This window comes from Drosophila grimshawi, unplaced genomic scaffold (genome assembly GCF_018153295.1).
Source record: "Drosophila grimshawi isolate 15287-2541.00 unplaced genomic scaffold, ASM1815329v1 contig_1367, whole genome shotgun sequence".
NCBI classification, from domain to species: Eukaryota; Metazoa; Arthropoda; class Insecta; order Diptera; family Drosophilidae; genus Drosophila; species Drosophila grimshawi.
Genome location: NW_025062889.1, coordinates 2524205 through 2539295, shown reverse-complemented (window position 1 = coordinate 2539295; position 15091 = coordinate 2524205). Strand labels below are relative to the sequence as shown.

Below are 15091 nucleotides of genomic sequence, written 5' to 3'. Positions count from 1 at the left end.
ATTTTTGTTGAAATCCAACCAGCAAAAAAAAATACCTTTTTTCCATTTGAAAAGTGTTTGTATGTTTAGTTGTCGCGTTTGTTGTGCTCATGTTGCTAGAATCATTTTCGTTTTTTTTTTTTTTTTTGTTTTTAGTGCCTGGCACTCAAGAAGAGTAAACATTAAATAAATCAAAATAAAATTAACAAAATGAATATATATCGTATTCTCATTGGAAGATCAGACTGCATCCAGCTCCCTCTCTCTCTGTCATCATTATCATCTCTCTCTCTCTCTTGCATTCCACAAGATCCCTGAGATGCTGTCGTGTTTAACACACACATCATTCGTTGTGTGTGTGTTGCTTAAAACTACAAAGAATATCAAGTGATGGAAAATCATCCTAATCCTTGCCACCCAGCGACAGGATCAGCTTGAGCAGCTCCGCTCTCTTCGCCTTGACCGTATCGATGTGCAACGAGGGCAGACCATCAATCACCTCATAGCGATTCACATAGTCGGCGATGTGATCCGTCATGCAGATGACATGGATGCCACAATCATAGCCATTCGCCTGCTGCATGCATCGCATCGGACGAAACTTGGCCTGGCGCATGCCTAGCAACTCCTTCACCTTATTCATCAGCTCCAGCGATGGACCCGTATTATTATTCCCATACGAGTCAAAGTGAAAGAACGTCTTCTCCGGACGCGACAGCATCAACAGCGACCAATGTGTGCCACCAGCCTCTGTGTTTCCATTATCATTCAGGGCAAAAAATATGAACGATTTATTGTTGGCATTATGCTCCTCGAAAAGCAACTCCAGCTCGGAATCATCCATGTATTTCATGCATTGCGTCACCTCGGGCGCTATAAAATAGACATCCTTGTTGTTCTTGTACTTCACATGCGACAAGTACTCATAGTAGAAGCTCAATATCTGCAACATTTCAATTATATATATAACTTTATATATATATGTGGAATATATAGATATTGCATACCTGATCGTTAAGCCAGCGTGGTCCGTGCAGCAGTTGCACATCGGACATGCGCAGACAGGAATCGTGAAAGCTCAGTGAAATTGGATCCGCTTTGCTCATCTTGTTGTGGTTACTGTTGTTATTCTTCTTCCTGTTGTTGTTGTTGGTGTTATTGTTGTTCTTGCCAGCGTTGAGTCTTTGACTTGTGCGGCGCGCAATCTGATCTTGATTCTGACGTGCGTGTTGCCTATGTGCGAAAAAATTTGTTTTTTTTTAAATATTAAATTTGTGTATGTTTCTATGTTGTTGTTGTTGTTGCCGGCACCTTAATATCTTTCGGTCATTTGGCAACATTTTACGAAAAATTTGAGATACGGTTTGGAGTTTTGCTTGCTTTCGTTATTATTTTCCTTTTTCTTTATTCGTTTTCAAACTGAAGCGAAATTCAGCGAGCTCCGAATTCAACAAGGAACAACGTCAACTTTGAAAGACAACGTTAACGTTATGTGATGTTAACTTCAGTCAATGTTAAGCTCATGTTATTTGACATTCTTGCACCACTTTTTGTTCGCCTGACAGGCTGCCACACTTGACAATGTTAAGTGTTGTAAGGTGTTAATTAAAAAAAAAATAAATGCAGAGCGAATTTACAGCAGCGAAATTTTGCAGTTTTTTGTTGGTGCTATTCTTGATTGGAAAAATAGCGAATTGTAAGTTTGTGTTGAGTAGTTATTCGATAACAGTTGCAAAACAGTTTTATCTTACACACACCAAAAAACTTCAAGAACATCTCCTAAGCACTTTTGTTATTGCTCGCCAATAAAATAAAAACATGCGGCAGAAAGAGCTTAGCAAAACAAACAACAAGAACTTGCAGCGAATTGCGCGTCTCGCCGCATAAGAATGGGCAAGCGAAGCGACACTTACCAATAAAGATGGCAGACTTAATCGAAAATCTCTGCAGTTTGCTTGGGCTTTTGCTGCGAATACTCAAACTTGATGGATTACGCATTTATACCTTTGCAATATATTAACCAAATAATTAGCGTGTGCTAAAATTTATGCAATATGATTTTTTACGCTTGTGTTTGTCTTGTGCTTTGCACTCTAGTTGGGAAAATTTTATTGCAGCCAACTTAATGCGACTTGCAAAATTGCGTGCAGCCAACTTAAAGCTACTTGCAAAATTGATTGCAGCCAACTTAGGGTGTGGTGAAAAGTGATAAGTGGCGGTGAATTCAAAAAACATAATAAAATTTGAATTTGGCATTAATTAGAGCAGGCTTTGCCTTAAACAGTTTTAAATTCGTAATTGGAGCACAACAAAAAAAAAGAATATTATTCTTAAAGCGACATCATGTCCGCCATTGAAGAAAGCTTGACTAGGAAAATTGAATTTAAAAATCTATTTAATATCGATTTGACCAATAGCTGCCGGATCTGCAAATGTGAGGCAAACAAGGAAAATGGAATCAAATTGCGGCCACTTTTCAATGGACGGCGCCTGACACGCATCATAGCCAATACCGTACACATTGAGGTATGTATTCAAATTAAACAAATAAACAAAAAATAATAAAAATATCTGTTTTTGTTAATACAGATAAAAGATATACCGGGCTTGCCGCGTTTTCTGTGCGACAAGTGCTTGAACACAATGATAACGTTTTCCACATTCCAGTTGGACTTCCGTCGATCCGAGGAAGATTTCAATATGGTTATCGAGGCACGCGAAAATTATGAAATGAATGCGTTGCACGCATTTGCCGCCGCCATTGAAATCGAAAAGAGGCAAGAAAATGATCAGAATGCGGCTGCAGCTGTTAACAATTTGTTAAAGGAGGCCAAAAAAACTAAAAAATCGAAACCCAAGCTTCAATATTAGATTTTGATTTTATTTTACACAAAAAAAAAACACTTTTAATAAATTCCAATTGTTTTCAACAATTTGGCTGATAATTTTCCGGGCACTGATTCTTCTGGCTTGGCAAATCATCATCGCTTTTTGCATTTTTCAAATCATGCTCACAACTCGATTTCTTTACAGCGCCCAAGGAAGTTTCGCTGGTTGCGGTAAAGGACATTGCTCCATCGGCTGGCGACCATTTGCCGCTTTTCACCTGCTTATTCACCCACTTCAATTGCTTATTTATCTGCCAAAAGTAATGCTTGCTTTAAGGCTATATACATTTCCGATGATTCACTTACCAATCTTTGCAACATTTTCTTATTCTTTTCCTGAAATAAATCGGCAACAAAGCGAAAAATACATTTCTGTTTCTTATTTTTCGCTGCTTCCATTATGATGAAACGCACGATAGCGCGTATCTGTAGAATCAAATGAAATTAAAAGCAAAAAAAAAACAAGAAAAACTTCAAAAATACCTCTGGATGTCTGCCCAAATATGCCCAATCGCCTCGTCGCATACCTTTTGATATATCTTGAATGCTTTCATCGATTTGCCTGAAATCCATCTCAGCATATTCGCTATCGTCAGAAGGTTCGTTTTCAATTTGGAAATCCATTGTTGATTTTGTAAGTAGCAAAAGTATGAAATGCGTTAAAGAATATATACAACTGTCTGTTCAATAAAAGCCTGCTTAAATATTCAAAATATAAAAATTTAATTGAATAGAAAAACGAAAAAATAAGTAAAATAAGAAAAAAGTAAACTCAACTCCGTGACAATGTGCAATTGCAGCATTGCCGTGACCAGGATTCGAACCTGGGTTACCACGGCCACAACGTGGGGTCCTAACCACTAGACGATCACGGCTACGTTGAGTTCATGTCAGTCACCAACCAAAACGCACTTTTCAGAGACATGCGCAAACAAATCACAGCGGCAAAAAGCTTTCAAGAAAAGCTTCTCGTTTGGTTGCTTTCACAAATGAAACATATGTTTATTTATTTCACTTTATTTTCTTAAAAATTAATATTTATTTGATTTTGGCACCCGTCAAGCGCTCTTTGCGACGCACACGTTCTATAAATTGATTCTTTAGCACTTCTTTCGGCGTATTCAATTTAAAGTTCATATCGGGCAACTGAAAGAGGTATTTAATAAATAGATTATGCATTTAATTATAGTGTGTAGTTTCTTACGAGATAGGTGGCCAGTAGGAAATTACAACGCACACGTTCAATGGCAATGCGCTCGATAATTTCCTGGACATCGGGTCTGTCAAGCATTTTCATATACTCCTCATATACATACATCAGTGGCTCAGTTGCAGGTGCCTTTAAATGTACATTAATCTTATGCGACTCATCCTCACCACCCTCATCCTCATCGTCATCATCATCTAGAGGTATACTTTCGAATTGTATTTCATTTTCAGCGGCATTCCGCACAGTATGTTGAGTTTTTCGTGGCCTGTGGCGTACTTGGGTTGCTGTTAAATTTGCATTCGCATTACTGCTGCTGCTGCTCACATTTGCTGGGGAACTGTTCACAGCTGCATCGGAATCAGATGTTGTTGCGGTGGCTACTGCTGCTGCTTTTTCGTCCACTTCTGCTGAAAGTTTGCGTTTTTTTTCTGGTGTGTGTTCGTCGGCTTCCCGGCGTTTGTTTGTTGATTTTGCTAAAGCCGTTGCCGGTTCTGGCATATCGTCATCTGAGTCGGGTATTTCAATAGAATTATACATTTCTGTTTCTCTCCGCTTAGGTATCTCTTCTTCTTGCCGTGTAAACTGCTGAGATTAAATTGCATGTATATCGACTAATCGATAGAAGGTAGCATTAATTGCCGCCAATATTAATTTTAAATATAATACAATTATTTTGTACTGCTAAACATAAATGCAAATTGGAGCAGAAATTAAATAATATCTATATTTAATCGTATACGTTCGCATAAGGTATAATTGACTGCTGCTTCACGTCTCGTGAGAGTGCTTTTCGCATATCATGCGCATCCTCGCGTGGATTATTACTACAGTAATACTCGGGTATGGTGCGGTAAATTATATACCCCATATTTCTATACATATTGATGGCCACCTTATTGCTCTGTCGCACAAACAGATCCATAAAATAGGCGCGCTTCTTTTCCGAAATATCTTCGACGTACTTCATCAGCTTTGCACCCAGGCCCATGCGTCTGTAGTCCGATGAAACTGTCAGAGCCGTAACATGACCATGCCACTCAGCCCCCTCACCTTCAGACTTGCCCATAATATACGCCGTAATGCATTCGTTCGGCGACTCAGCGAGCTGAAAGTATTCTGGCCACTGGCCCAGATGTTTTGTGTAGAAGGAGAGAAAGTAGGTTTCGGTCAGCGAGTCGAAATTCACATTATTAAATTTGAATAGATCATTACAGGTAAATGGGCGCAGCGAAGTCATTTTTTCTTTTCTAATGTCTCTGTCAAGGAAATCAAAATTAAAATAGTTTATTTTTGAAAGTCGATGATTGCTTACTATGTTTTTATTCATCGAATAAGCGATACCTTGTATCGATATGGCATGAGCGTTGCCACACTTACCGCTCTCCACACATATCGATAGGTGTGACACCACAACAACACACACACGCACGCACACACGGACATAGCTCTACTTTATATTTTCTTAACGTGCGTAGGCGAATTTCTTAATTTTCGAATTAAGAACAAGACAAATTGTATGTAAAACTGCAATCAGTGCAATAGCAACGGGATACACTTTGCTTTGGGCAATAGCAAGCGAGCGATCGGCAGCTGCAGATACGTCAAAATCGCCACAATATGGGAAACACCGATTCTAAGTTGAACTTTCGCAAGGCAATTGTGCAGTTGACGCAAAAGAATCAGAAAATCGACAACAACGACGACCAGTTCTGGGAGCAATTCTGGCAGGCGCACCAAACAACGCTCGAGGATGTCTTCGCCTTGGTCACTGCTAGTGAGATACGACAAATTCGCAACGATAATCCCGCCAATCTGGCCACACTGTGCTACAAGGCTGTGGAGAAATTGGCCCAAGCCGTCGACAGCAGTTGCCGGACGCAGGCGGATCAGCAGTGTGTGCTCAACTGTGTGCGGCTGCTGGTGCGCATATTGCCCTACATTTTCGAGGACGATAAGTGGCGTGATTTCTTCTGGAGCAGCCTGCCCGCCCAGGAGCATGCCACCAATCCGGGCCAGACGGTGCCACTGGCCCAATCCCTGTTAAATGCCATTTGTGATTTGCTCTTTTGCCCGGATTTCACAGTGCAGGGCACACGGCGCGCCGGTCCCGAAAAAGCCGAGGAGTTGGCCAACATTGATAGCTGCGAATATATTTGGGAGGCGGGCGTTGGATTTGCCCAGTCCCCGCCGAGAAATGCGCAAATGGAGCGTCGCCGCACGGAGCTGTTGAAACTGTTGCTCACGTGTTTCTCGGAGCCGATGTATCGGACGCCACAGCAATCGGAGGAGCCCAACAAGTGGATCGCCTACTTCACGTCGGCGGACAACAGGCATGCGTTGCCCTTGTTCACCTCGTTCCTGAACAGCGTCTGTTCCTATGATCCCGTCGGCTTTGGTGTGCCCTACAATCATCTGCTCTTCGCGGACACCACAGAGCCGCTCGTTGAGGCCTGTCTGCAACTGCTGATTGTCACCTTGGACCACGACATGGTCATCCAACAACAACAGCAGCAGCAACAACATCAGCATCAGCCACAGCAGCAGCAGCACCAACAGCAGCAGCAACTTACCCATGCTGGTGGCGTGCTGGTCACGCCCTACGATGAGGTTGGCTGCGGCGACAATCTCTTCATCAATTATCTGTCCCGCGTGCATCGCGATGAGGATTTCCATTTTGTGCTGCGCGGCATAACGCGACTGCTCAACAATCCGCTCGTCCAGAATTATTTACCCAATTCGACGAAACGGTTGCATTGCCACCAGGAGCTGCTCATACTGTTCTGGAAGATCTGTGACTACAACAAGAAGTTCTTGTATTTTGTTCTAAAGAGCTCCGATGTGCTGGACATCCTCATACCCATCCTATATCATTTGAACTATTCGCGAGCGGATCAGTCGCGTGTGGGTCTGATGCACATTGGCGTCTTTATACTGCTGCTGCTATCGGGTGAGGCCTCCACTCATAATTATACAACTTGACAGTAGAATAACTTGGTGGCCAGCAACAATAACTTAATACTATATTCAAGTCTCGCCAAGCTTACTTAATATATTAATATTAATATATATTGTATTTTGAGCCTGATATTTACATTCAGTTGTCTTCCCACCCATTTTTACTCTCCAGTTGTGTATCTATATATAAACTATATATAAATTACCAATCGAAAATTACTCCTTAAGGTGAACGCAATTTCGGGGTACGTCTGAACAAGGCGTATTCGGCGACGGTACCAATGGATATACCCGTTTTTACGGGCACCCATGCGGATCTGCTGATCACCGTGTTCCACAAGATCATCGCAACGGGTCATCAGCGTTTGCAGCCGTTGTTTGATTGCCTGCTGACCATTCTGGTGAATGTGTCGCCGTATCTGAAGACACTCTCGATGGTGGCCAGTGTGAAGCTGTTGCATCTGCTGGAGGCATTTAGTACACCATGGTTTCTGCTCTCGGCGCCGAGCAATCATCATTTGGTTTTCTTTCTGCTGGAGATCTTCAACAACATCATTCAGTATCAGTTCGATGGCAACTCGAATCTAGTCTATACGATAATACGTAAGCGTCATGTATTCCATGCCATGGCTAACTTACCCACTGATATGGCGGGCATCTCAAAGTGTTTGAGTGGCCGCAAAACGGGTGGCAAATTCAATTTGCCACGTGTGCCGCAACGCAAACAGACGATGCCGACGACGTCGACGATGAGTAACCAGGAGCTGCCCTCGGCTCATGCGCCCGAAGAGTATGCCGACGATGTGGAGGATGACGATGACGAGGAGGGGGAGGAGGATGAAGACGACTTGAATGTGAACCGCATACGTTTGGATAAGCAAACGATTGCCGAGGAGGATCTCGAATCGGAAACGGAATCCCATGAACGTTCGCAGTTGGGCGACACCACTCAACTGCCGGATACAGTGGCTCCGCCACTGAGCGCCCAACCCGCCGAGCCGGGCACGCTGAAAACCTCGCTGCTGGACACGCCCGATATTGGCCAGATGACGGAACGCGAACAGGCGCATCTGGACTATGACAAACCGTCATCGTCGTCGCCCGTTTCCACGAAATCCAAATCACCGACAGCAGATGGATCTCCGACAGATCAGTCGCGTCTCTCGGTGGCACACCGCGCCAGCATACGCATGGTGCCCGGTGACGGGGATCGTTGGACACCAACACCCGAATGGATTGTCTCGTGGCGCTCGAAGTTGCCGCTGCAAACGATAATGAGATTGTTGCAGGTGCTGGTGCCACAAGTGGAGAAGATATGCATTGACAAGGGATTGACCGACGAGTCGGAGATACTCAAGTTCTTGCAACATGGCACTCTGGTCGGTCTGTTGCCCGTGCCACATCCCATTCTCATACGCAAATATCAGGCGAACTCGGGCACCACCGCCTGGTTCCGCACCTACATTTGGGGCGTCATCTATTTGCGCAACGTGGAGCCGGCCATCTGGTATGATACGGAGGTCAAGCTCTTTGAGATTCAGCGTGTCTAAGCAAACCAACTTGTAAGTGACAACAACAACAACTAACAACAATAGCAGCAACAACAACCACAACAAGATCAACACAAACAAGGCTTAAGCCCCAAAAAACAGAAACGCTTTTGCATTTACTGTAGTTAATTTATTTAGTTCATAGTTCATTCCAAAAATGTTCAATGTTTTAAAAGAGTTTCTTTTTATCTTTTGTTTTTGCTGATGAATCAGATGAATCATTTAGAGGCTTTCTTTATCAGTTATTTCTTATCAGCTTTGCTTTGTTTTACTGTTTCAATCAATCTAATTGATTTTTCGGGTAGATTTACTTGATAAATGTTCCTTGTGCCGTATTTGTAATTTGCTTTTGCTTAAGTAATTTATGTCTATATATTTAGTTTTCCTAATTTCAACAGACTTTGGCTTAGTTGCATTTTATTTAAGCTTGAACTGGTGCAATTCCTTGAAACATTGAATTACTACAAATCATATTCCACATCCTAATTAATTTATTTAAAAAAAAATACCAAGCTTTATTTATATAGTTGTGTGTGTAATTAATTAGCTTATTTAATATTGTGTGCAATGTCTGTTTCTTAATTCGATATATATACCATTTTAATGTGTAATACGTAAATTTGCTTTCTGAAATTTAAACAATTATACGGAATATTTATATGTATTCATCAGCATAAAAATCAGTCAAAATACAAAGAAATATTATATGTATATTAAAAAAAAAAAAAATTCCACTATATTATGATGTGCGTATAAATAAATAAAGCAGATATCTAAAATATTGAAGAGGATTTAACTAGTTTCTCTTAAGGGATTAATAAACTTTTGCTTTTGCTCGACAAACAATTCTAAACATGACAAAGACAAACTTTCGTAATTTAGGACATATATAAAATGCTGAAAATTATTTAACTAGTTTCTTTTAAGAGGCTAACATTATTTATAGTTGAAATTTCTATATATTATTAAATTTGTGTAATATCCATTTCAAATATAAACAACAATTTAAAGCAGACAAAAAAAGCTCCCCGATTTTATTGTATAACTGTATAAAAAGTGTTTTAATTTCTATCGTTGCCGCCCTTAAAGGTCACCCGCAACCAAAACACGTATTTTAAGATGAAAATTAATAAGACAGATGCAGCGGCCACAACTATTGCTTTAGTGGATTCCGGGCGATCTCCCTTATCGCCTTGCTGCTCCATCGTGGAGTAGTGCACTACATTCAAGCAGAATGCAGACGGAGTCGTTTTGAGCATGCTTTTAGTGAGTTGCGTCCGAGGCCGCTTTGGTTGTCACGACTCAGCCGGAGTTGGGGCAGCTGGCGTTGGAGTCGGTGATGCCATCGGCATTATGCTAAATTTAATATAGCCACCCTTTTGACGTCTCTGAACGATTTTGCCAATGACTTGTGGCTCCTTGATGGTGGTCTCGATGGTTTTGACAATGCGCTCCGCACTGCCTTCGTCGGCACCGCTCAGATTGCCCTGGATGAGGATGCGCACCTCGTGTCGCTTATGGAGCCATTTGGCGATGTTCTTCAGTCGGGAGGCGAGATCATGATCTGTTATGCGAGCGCCAATAGTTAACGACTTCTCCGTCGTCTTCTTGCTGCCCTTCTCCGCAGCTGACTTACTAGATGCATCCTTGCCTTCAACCGTATCATCTGCCAGCATATCGGCAGCGGTGACCAACCTGAAAATTGTCGCGTTTAATTATAAAGTACTTTTATATCTATATGTTGTATATGTATATATAGAAAACCAACTTGAACATAAGACGCCCTGTTTTGGCATCCGTTTGATTCAGTCGCAGCAGGTGCAAATCCCGTCGCTTGGCCAGCTTCTGAGCATCCTCTAGTGTGGTGATGCTCATGGCCTGATTTTGGGCAATCAATGTTATTTTTTGTTGCAGCCGCTTTGCTTTTTGCTCATCTGTTTTTGTTGTTGTTGTATTTGTTGCTTGTGTAAGATTTCGCTTTAAGCAGCATGCGTAGAGCTGTATTTTTTGTTGTTGTATTTTCGGATATTTGGGTGTTTGCAGCGCCAACGAACGCAGCGCCAGCAAATTGTGTATTGTTGCTAATCGCTGGGATTGCATTTTTGATTTGCTTTGTTTTGTGCGTTTATTTATTATTCTATGTCAATTTGCCGTTTAATGCATCAGAGTTGCAAATATATCGCGTTGGCCAATTGTTATCGATATTTAGCTGCGCGCACTTTTGAGTATATTTTGTACGTTAAAACATTTCCAGCTAAAATATATTATAAATCAATTTAAAAATATTAATAATAAATGTGTATTTTGTAGTCAATGAAAGTCATCGTGCTTCAGCATATATCGAATACAACTTATCGTCATCGGTTGAGTGCGATAACATGGCGCCGTTTTAAATGTAAATAGTGAAAAGTGCTGCTTGTATTTCGATAGGATTTATTTATGAAGTTAACAGTTCGAAGCATAATTTAAGTTGTGTGGTAGTGAAAGAATGAAGAAACATTGAAAATAAATTTAGACTAGGCTTAAAACCATTTCATCCCCATTGCTGATTGCCGTTATTTTGCCATCTGTTTGAATAATGTCGCTCACCTTGCCGGTTTCGCTGCTGCGCTTGCTGTGAGGCCAAAATCAGATGACATTCCTGCGAAGCGGAACGTTGTTCCTGCAACATTTGGAATTCGGGCTGGCGGCACTCTTCGCACTGCTCCCACTTGCTAAACTTGTTCACGTTGCGATCACACGGATCGGCGGCAAACAACATGCACTCATCCGCACAGAAATTGTAGAACCAAAAGTGGCCAACAATCGTTTGATTCTGGCAGCGTGGCTGAATTGTCCTCAGCATTTGAAAGCAACGCTTGGACAGGTAATTATTTTCATTACCAATATTCCCACTTGTCTCATCAAAAGCTCTGTTGTAAATGTTGGCATTGCCTGGTCTTTGCCAAGGTGTGCGCGCTGGATTGAGTTCCTGATCTGGATATGGATTTGCTTCTGCTCCAGTCGGAGCTCTGTTGTCGTATCGCAACTGCTGCTCCTCCCTGTAGTTATCTCCGGGTCTGGGGCGTTGCCAAGGTGTCTGCTCCACATCCTCCGGCCGTGGCGGAATCTGGCCAAAATTTGGGGCTATTGGCTGCTGGGGAACTTGTCGTTGTGGTGGCCACTGTGCAGCAGGATTTTGTTCCTGACCCCACTGGCTGCCTTGAGTGCCCTTCAAGTTGGCCACATCGAATGGGGATTCACGGTGACTATAATCGACTTGACCCTGATCGTATTCTCGATTAAAATTGTTGTTCATCCTATTTCTATTGAAGATATTCAACTCGTTCTCTGGCTCAGGCAGCCGTCCTCGCTCCCGCTCTTGATATGGTGTCTCAAAATCAGCAGCAGCACCATTTAAATTGCCTAAGCAAGCACGGCCCGCACACTGACGCGTTTCCTGCAGCTCCAGTCGATGGACACTCTGGCATTTTAGCTCCGCATTGGGATTGAGATACTGGCGCTGGCGTGTCTGATAGCCCTCGCCACAGGTAACGCTGCACGGACTCCAGCTGCCCCAGTTGGACAACTGACACTCGGCGCGTCGCTGCTGCTGCTGCTGCTGGTGCTGCTGGATGTAGCCTGGCGGAATCTGTCCCATGTTGAACTCATCATCGAAGTCACCGGCATTGCGCATTGGTTCGCTCATACCACAGGCAAGTCCCTCGCAGGCGCGTTCCTCATATTGGGGCACATTGCAATTGTAGATCCTCGCCAGTTCTGGCTGCTTGTAGACGCGTCTTCGATACTGCATGCCCTCGCCACACTTGCTGGAACACTCGCTCCAACTGGCCCATGGATGAGTAAGGCACTCACGCGTCACATCCATATCGTTGTTGGCTTAGTAAGGATATCAGTTAATGTATTTATATATATACATCTATATAAACTATTTCCACTCACATTCCTCATCCACACAGCGTCGCTCGTAGATGCGTTGTCGACGCACCGTCAGCATGGCCATTGGTTTCATTGGCACCCCCGTCTCATCGTAGAAGGGCGAACGCGGATCATTTGGAAAATCTGAGCGTATGCGTCTTATCACATCTGGCGGCACCTGCGGCTGATCGGGTGACTAACAATGCAAAGCAAAAGATATCACTTAAATATTATCCCTCTGCATAGCTACCTGCGCTTACTATATAGCTGGGTCCCGCATCTGTGCCAACATCCCAGGGATACAAATTGATGACCTTCGCCTCCAGCCAGGTGCAGTTGCGCAAGCACAGCTCCAGTCCGGTGACGCCAACAATCCAATCCGGCGATGGTTCAATCTTTGAGGCAAACGAGATCATATGATGCACGGGATCCACGCGCACCGATGCCGTCGTCTTGCTATTCAGATTGGGGTATGCAGGTCCGCGTGCCTTGATTATGGTGCGTATCTTTTGATCCTGCAAACGATATATTTATTATTATTTATTTTCTATTTTTAGACAATGGCTCCCTCTCAGCTCACTCGGAAATTAATGCTGAAATCGCGCTCGAGCAGTCGGGAAGTGCAGTGCTCGGCATACTGCTTGACTCCCTCGCTGGCCAGCGCACCCGACTCCCAGAAGCGATAGTCGGAACTGTGTGCGGCGCCCACCAGCTCACAGAAGCGCGTCTGCCAGCCGCGAGCGGGAAAGTCCTTTGGATGCAAATTTCGCGACCAGATGCTCTCGAATGTGAGCTGTAAGGAATAAGATTCAATTGGGTGACTTCTCTCTCAAATTGGTAAAGGTTTTCGGAGTATTAATTAAGGATTAAGTTAACTTATTAATGTTATGGTTTTTAGGCTATCAGGCTTCCTAGTTTTTGTCATTCCTGAAGCAGATTTGGAGACCTTAATTTGTTTCCCTATAACTTCCGCAAGTCCTCAGAAATACTTTTGATTTTCAAGGGATATATTTTTTAGCTGCTCGACTGAAAGCCATGTTACTAATACTAATACAAAGGAGACTTTGTATCTAAATGGGATTTTTTATATATACCACCTCACCTCATATCGGGCCTCATCGCAGGCACAGCAGGGACCCAGGTTTAAGGTGCTGGCCGTTGGCTGGCTTTCGACATCGTCGACGACCTCCTCGCAGATGCGTTTCGTCAGTCCGCCATCGTCCATGTGCCACACGTCGCGATGTTGCAACACAGTGGCACGTATCAGGATGCAACCGTTGCCCGGTTCACTGGGCGCTATCCAGGTCAAATGCATATGGGTCTTGGGATTGGTGTTCGTGTTCTCCACCATATTGATGCAGTTCGGACTGAAACGTGTCTCGATCAAATCGTTCAACTCAAATCGCCCCAGATCGTTCATATAGCTAAAGTCACCATTCTCATTCTCCAAGGCGAGTATATAGCTAATGTAGCGATGTCCATTGAATGCATTCAGGGAAACTGTCGTTTAGAGATCGAGATAGAGGGAGATTCAAATAACTTGACTAAAATCACACTCACAGAAAAAGTCGGTCTGAATTTTGTAAATTCGGAAAAGGATTTTCAATTTAATGCAAGCCCTTTTCATTTTTAGAAAAACAAGAAAAACTCTATTTTCAGGATGATTTTCTAAAATGCAGAGCGATTTTTTCTCGACGTGCACAGACAAACAGACACAAAGCACGAGTTGGCTTATCTTGAGTCGACCTTGAAATTCAATTCGCAATGGTCCTGATAAGACTTATACAACGATTTGTTTATTATATTCATTGCGGAATGTTTTGTTCTTGTTTGTTTTGTTTGATGGGAAAATCGAACTTGTCGAATCATGCATTTTTATTACACTGAGCTCAATCTGGTATTTTATTGAAGTTCAAGCGCAATGCCAATGAACCCATTAAAGCTCACCGTTGTATTCCTGTCCCAGTATATAAGTTTCCGGATTGCCCGTCACGCTTATCACATAGTTCTCATCCACCGGCGATTTGAGCGTATTCGTATTCTTCGGATGACGTGTGCAGATCAATGCCCATCCTCTCCAGGGCAACAGCAACATGTAAAGCATCATCAAATGCCACATATTGAATTGATTTTTTACTTTAATTAGCTCTTCTCGTTCTTTACGGTTTGAGCTACGGCTTGGAACTGAGCGTACAATTTTGGATGTGAGCTAAGCTGAAAGCCAAGTCGGTGACTGATAAGCTCAGCTGTCGCTCGGCAGAAGAGAACATTATTTTTCTGACCCACTGGTACAAATACAAATAATTATCAGCAGACGACAGAAAAACCGGAAAAATAAAGCATAGACTATACAAAATTAATATTGAAAAGAGTGAGCAAAATTAAAGAGATTATTAACACTTAAACTAAGCTGTAAGCAGCAAGAAAATTAAAAAGAAATGAAAGAGGAAAAATTGTTCCTAAGAGCGAAATTAAAATAGTAAAAATCAGTTTTTGCTCAAGATGGGAAAGATGACGATGCGAAGGCAAAAGTTTCAGACTTATAGGATTAAAAAATGAACGAGATTTCAATATTTAAGCACAAATTTCTT

The 15091-nt window shown here is 42.6% G+C and overlaps 8 protein-coding genes and 1 non-coding gene across 11 annotated transcripts; 2 read left to right on the top strand and 7 right to left on the bottom strand.

The window, feature by feature from the left end:
* Nucleotides 1–12: 12 nt before the first annotated feature.
* LOC6568715 (sentrin-specific protease 8) lies at nucleotides 13–1361 on the bottom strand. Its single transcript, XM_001995080.3, has 3 exons — nucleotides 1291–1361; nucleotides 987–1212; nucleotides 13–922 (listed from the first exon to the last, which is right to left on the bottom strand). Exons 1-3 carry the CDS (start codon nucleotides 1317–1319, stop codon nucleotides 383–385), a joined length of 795 nt encoding a protein of 264 aa, XP_001995116.2. The 5' UTR covers nucleotides 1320–1361; the 3' UTR covers nucleotides 13–382.
* Nucleotides 1362–2261: 900 nt separating this feature from the next.
* On the top strand, nucleotides 2262–2891 carry LOC116805893. 2 transcript variants are annotated; one of them, XM_032741024.2, is made up of 2 exons: nucleotides 2262–2505; nucleotides 2647–2891. In XM_032741024.2, the coding sequence occupies exons 1-2, from the start codon at nucleotides 2323–2325 to the stop codon at nucleotides 2848–2850; spliced, it is 387 nt and encodes a 128-aa protein (XP_032596915.1). In that variant the 5' UTR covers nucleotides 2262–2322; the 3' UTR covers nucleotides 2851–2891. The 2 variants fall into 2 exon arrangements, with proteins under 2 accessions (XP_032596915.1, XP_032596914.1); XM_032741023.2 differs by having other exon boundaries at nucleotides 2279–2505; nucleotides 2569–2891.
* On the bottom strand, nucleotides 2874–3499 carry LOC6568716. The gene is made up of 3 exons (XM_001995081.2): nucleotides 3351–3499; nucleotides 3174–3293; nucleotides 2874–3118 (listed from the first exon to the last, which is right to left on the bottom strand). Exons 1-3 carry the CDS (start codon nucleotides 3489–3491, stop codon nucleotides 2906–2908), a joined length of 474 nt encoding a protein of 157 aa, XP_001995117.1. The 5' UTR covers nucleotides 3492–3499; the 3' UTR covers nucleotides 2874–2905.
* Nucleotides 3500–3670: 171 nt separating this feature from the next.
* On the bottom strand, nucleotides 3671–3742 carry Trnah-gug. The gene has a single exon. It is a non-coding gene; the product is annotated as a tRNA-His (tRNA).
* Nucleotides 3743–3868: 126 nt separating this feature from the next.
* Nucleotides 3869–4629, bottom strand: LOC6568718. The gene is made up of 2 exons (XM_001995082.2): nucleotides 4072–4629; nucleotides 3869–4013 (listed from the first exon to the last, which is right to left on the bottom strand). Exons 1-2 carry the CDS (start codon nucleotides 4612–4614, stop codon nucleotides 3906–3908), a joined length of 651 nt encoding a protein of 216 aa, XP_001995118.1. The 5' UTR covers nucleotides 4615–4629; the 3' UTR covers nucleotides 3869–3905.
* A 156-nt stretch (nucleotides 4630–4785) lies between these two features.
* LOC6568719 (N-alpha-acetyltransferase 20) lies at nucleotides 4786–5329 on the bottom strand. The gene has a single exon (XM_001995083.3). It carries the CDS (start codon nucleotides 5312–5314, stop codon nucleotides 4805–4807), a length of 510 nt encoding a protein of 169 aa, XP_001995119.1. The 5' UTR covers nucleotides 5315–5329; the 3' UTR covers nucleotides 4786–4804.
* A 201-nt stretch (nucleotides 5330–5530) lies between these two features.
* LOC6568720 (protein HID1) lies at nucleotides 5531–9599 on the top strand. The gene is made up of 2 exons (XM_001995084.3): nucleotides 5531–7024; nucleotides 7261–9599. Exons 1-2 carry the CDS (start codon nucleotides 5695–5697, stop codon nucleotides 8580–8582), a joined length of 2652 nt encoding a protein of 883 aa, XP_001995120.1. The 5' UTR covers nucleotides 5531–5694; the 3' UTR covers nucleotides 8583–9599.
* On the bottom strand, nucleotides 9587–10733 carry LOC6568721 (translation initiation factor IF-3, mitochondrial). The gene is made up of 2 exons (XM_001995085.2): nucleotides 10351–10733; nucleotides 9587–10277 (listed from the first exon to the last, which is right to left on the bottom strand). The coding sequence occupies exons 1-2, from the start codon at nucleotides 10680–10682 to the stop codon at nucleotides 9878–9880; spliced, it is 732 nt and encodes a 243-aa protein (XP_001995121.2). The 5' UTR covers nucleotides 10683–10733; the 3' UTR covers nucleotides 9587–9877.
* LOC6568738 (spondin-1) lies at nucleotides 10720–14648 on the bottom strand. 2 transcript variants are annotated; one of them, XM_032740875.2, is made up of 7 exons: nucleotides 14448–14648; nucleotides 13603–14000; nucleotides 13081–13293; nucleotides 12761–13015; nucleotides 12525–12696; nucleotides 11172–12461; nucleotides 10720–10836 (listed from the first exon to the last, which is right to left on the bottom strand). In XM_032740875.2, exons 1-7 carry the CDS (start codon nucleotides 14617–14619, stop codon nucleotides 10778–10780), a joined length of 2559 nt encoding a protein of 852 aa, XP_032596766.1. In that variant the 5' UTR covers nucleotides 14620–14648; the 3' UTR covers nucleotides 10720–10777. The 2 variants fall into 2 exon arrangements, with proteins under 2 accessions (XP_032596766.1, XP_001995122.1); XM_001995086.2 differs by lacking the exon at nucleotides 10720–10836 and having other exon boundaries at nucleotides 10999–12461; nucleotides 14448–14647.
* Nucleotides 14649–15091: the final 443 nt, after the last annotated feature.

What these genes read in the sequence shown, in the direction of transcription:
- LOC6568738 (XM_032740875.2), bottom strand. Translation starts at nt 14,619, where the DNA reads ATGTGGCATTTGATGATGCTTTACATGTTGCTGTTGCCCTGGAGAGGA. An exon ending in GCGATGAGGCCCGATATGAG is followed by an intron (nt 13,294 to 13,602) that starts GTGAGGTGGTAT and finishes TATTCCTTACAG; the next exon opens with CTCACATTCGAGAGCATCTG. An exon ending in ATGCGGGACCCAGCTATATA is followed by an intron (nt 12,697 to 12,760) that starts GTAAGCGCAGGT and finishes TTGCATTGTTAG; the next exon opens with TCACCCGATCAGCCGCAGGT.
- LOC6568718 (XM_001995082.2), bottom strand. Translation starts at nt 4,614, where the DNA reads ATGTATAATTCTATTGAAATACCCGACTCAGATGACGATATGCCAGAA. An exon ending in TCCTACTGGCCACCTATCTC is followed by an intron (nt 4,014 to 4,071) that starts GTAAGAAACTAC and finishes TACCTCTTTCAG; the next exon opens with TTGCCCGATATGAACTTTAA.
- LOC6568716 (XM_001995081.2), bottom strand. Translation starts at nt 3,491, where the DNA reads ATGGATTTCCAAATTGAAAACGAACCTTCTGACGATAGCGAATATGCT. An exon ending in ATTTGGGCAGACATCCAGAG is followed by an intron (nt 3,294 to 3,350) that starts GTATTTTTGAAG and finishes TTGATTCTACAG; the next exon opens with ATACGCGCTATCGTGCGTTT. An exon ending in AGAAAATGTTGCAAAGATTG is followed by an intron (nt 3,119 to 3,173) that starts GTAAGTGAATCA and finishes TACTTTTGGCAG; the next exon opens with ATAAATAAGCAATTGAAGTG.
- LOC6568720 (XM_001995084.3), top strand. Translation starts at nt 5,695, where the DNA reads ATGGGAAACACCGATTCTAAGTTGAACTTTCGCAAGGCAATTGTGCAG. An exon ending in TATACTGCTGCTGCTATCGG is followed by an intron (nt 7,025 to 7,260) that starts GTGAGGCCTCCA and finishes TTACTCCTTAAG; the next exon opens with GTGAACGCAATTTCGGGGTA.
- LOC116805893 (XM_032741023.2), top strand. Translation starts at nt 2,323, where the DNA reads ATGTCCGCCATTGAAGAAAGCTTGACTAGGAAAATTGAATTTAAAAAT. An exon ending in CCAATACCGTACACATTGAG is followed by an intron (nt 2,506 to 2,568) that starts GTATGTATTCAA and finishes TTGTTAATACAG; the next exon opens with ATAAAAGATATACCGGGCTT.
- LOC6568719 (XM_001995083.3), bottom strand. Translation starts at nt 5,314, where the DNA reads ATGACTTCGCTGCGCCCATTTACCTGTAATGATCTATTCAAATTTAAT.
- LOC6568715 (XM_001995080.3), bottom strand. Translation starts at nt 1,319, where the DNA reads ATGTTGCCAAATGACCGAAAGATATTAAG. An exon ending in AATGACCGAAAGATATTAAG is followed by an intron (nt 1,213 to 1,290) that starts GTGCCGGCAACA and finishes TTTCGCACATAG; the next exon opens with GCAACACGCACGTCAGAATC. An exon ending in CACGCTGGCTTAACGATCAG is followed by an intron (nt 923 to 986) that starts GTATGCAATATC and finishes GAAATGTTGCAG; the next exon opens with ATATTGAGCTTCTACTATGA.
- LOC6568721 (XM_001995085.2), bottom strand. Translation starts at nt 10,682, where the DNA reads ATGCAATCCCAGCGATTAGCAACAATACACAATTTGCTGGCGCTGCGT. An exon ending in ACAGGGCGTCTTATGTTCAA is followed by an intron (nt 10,278 to 10,350) that starts GTTGGTTTTCTA and finishes GACAATTTTCAG; the next exon opens with GTTGGTCACCGCTGCCGATA.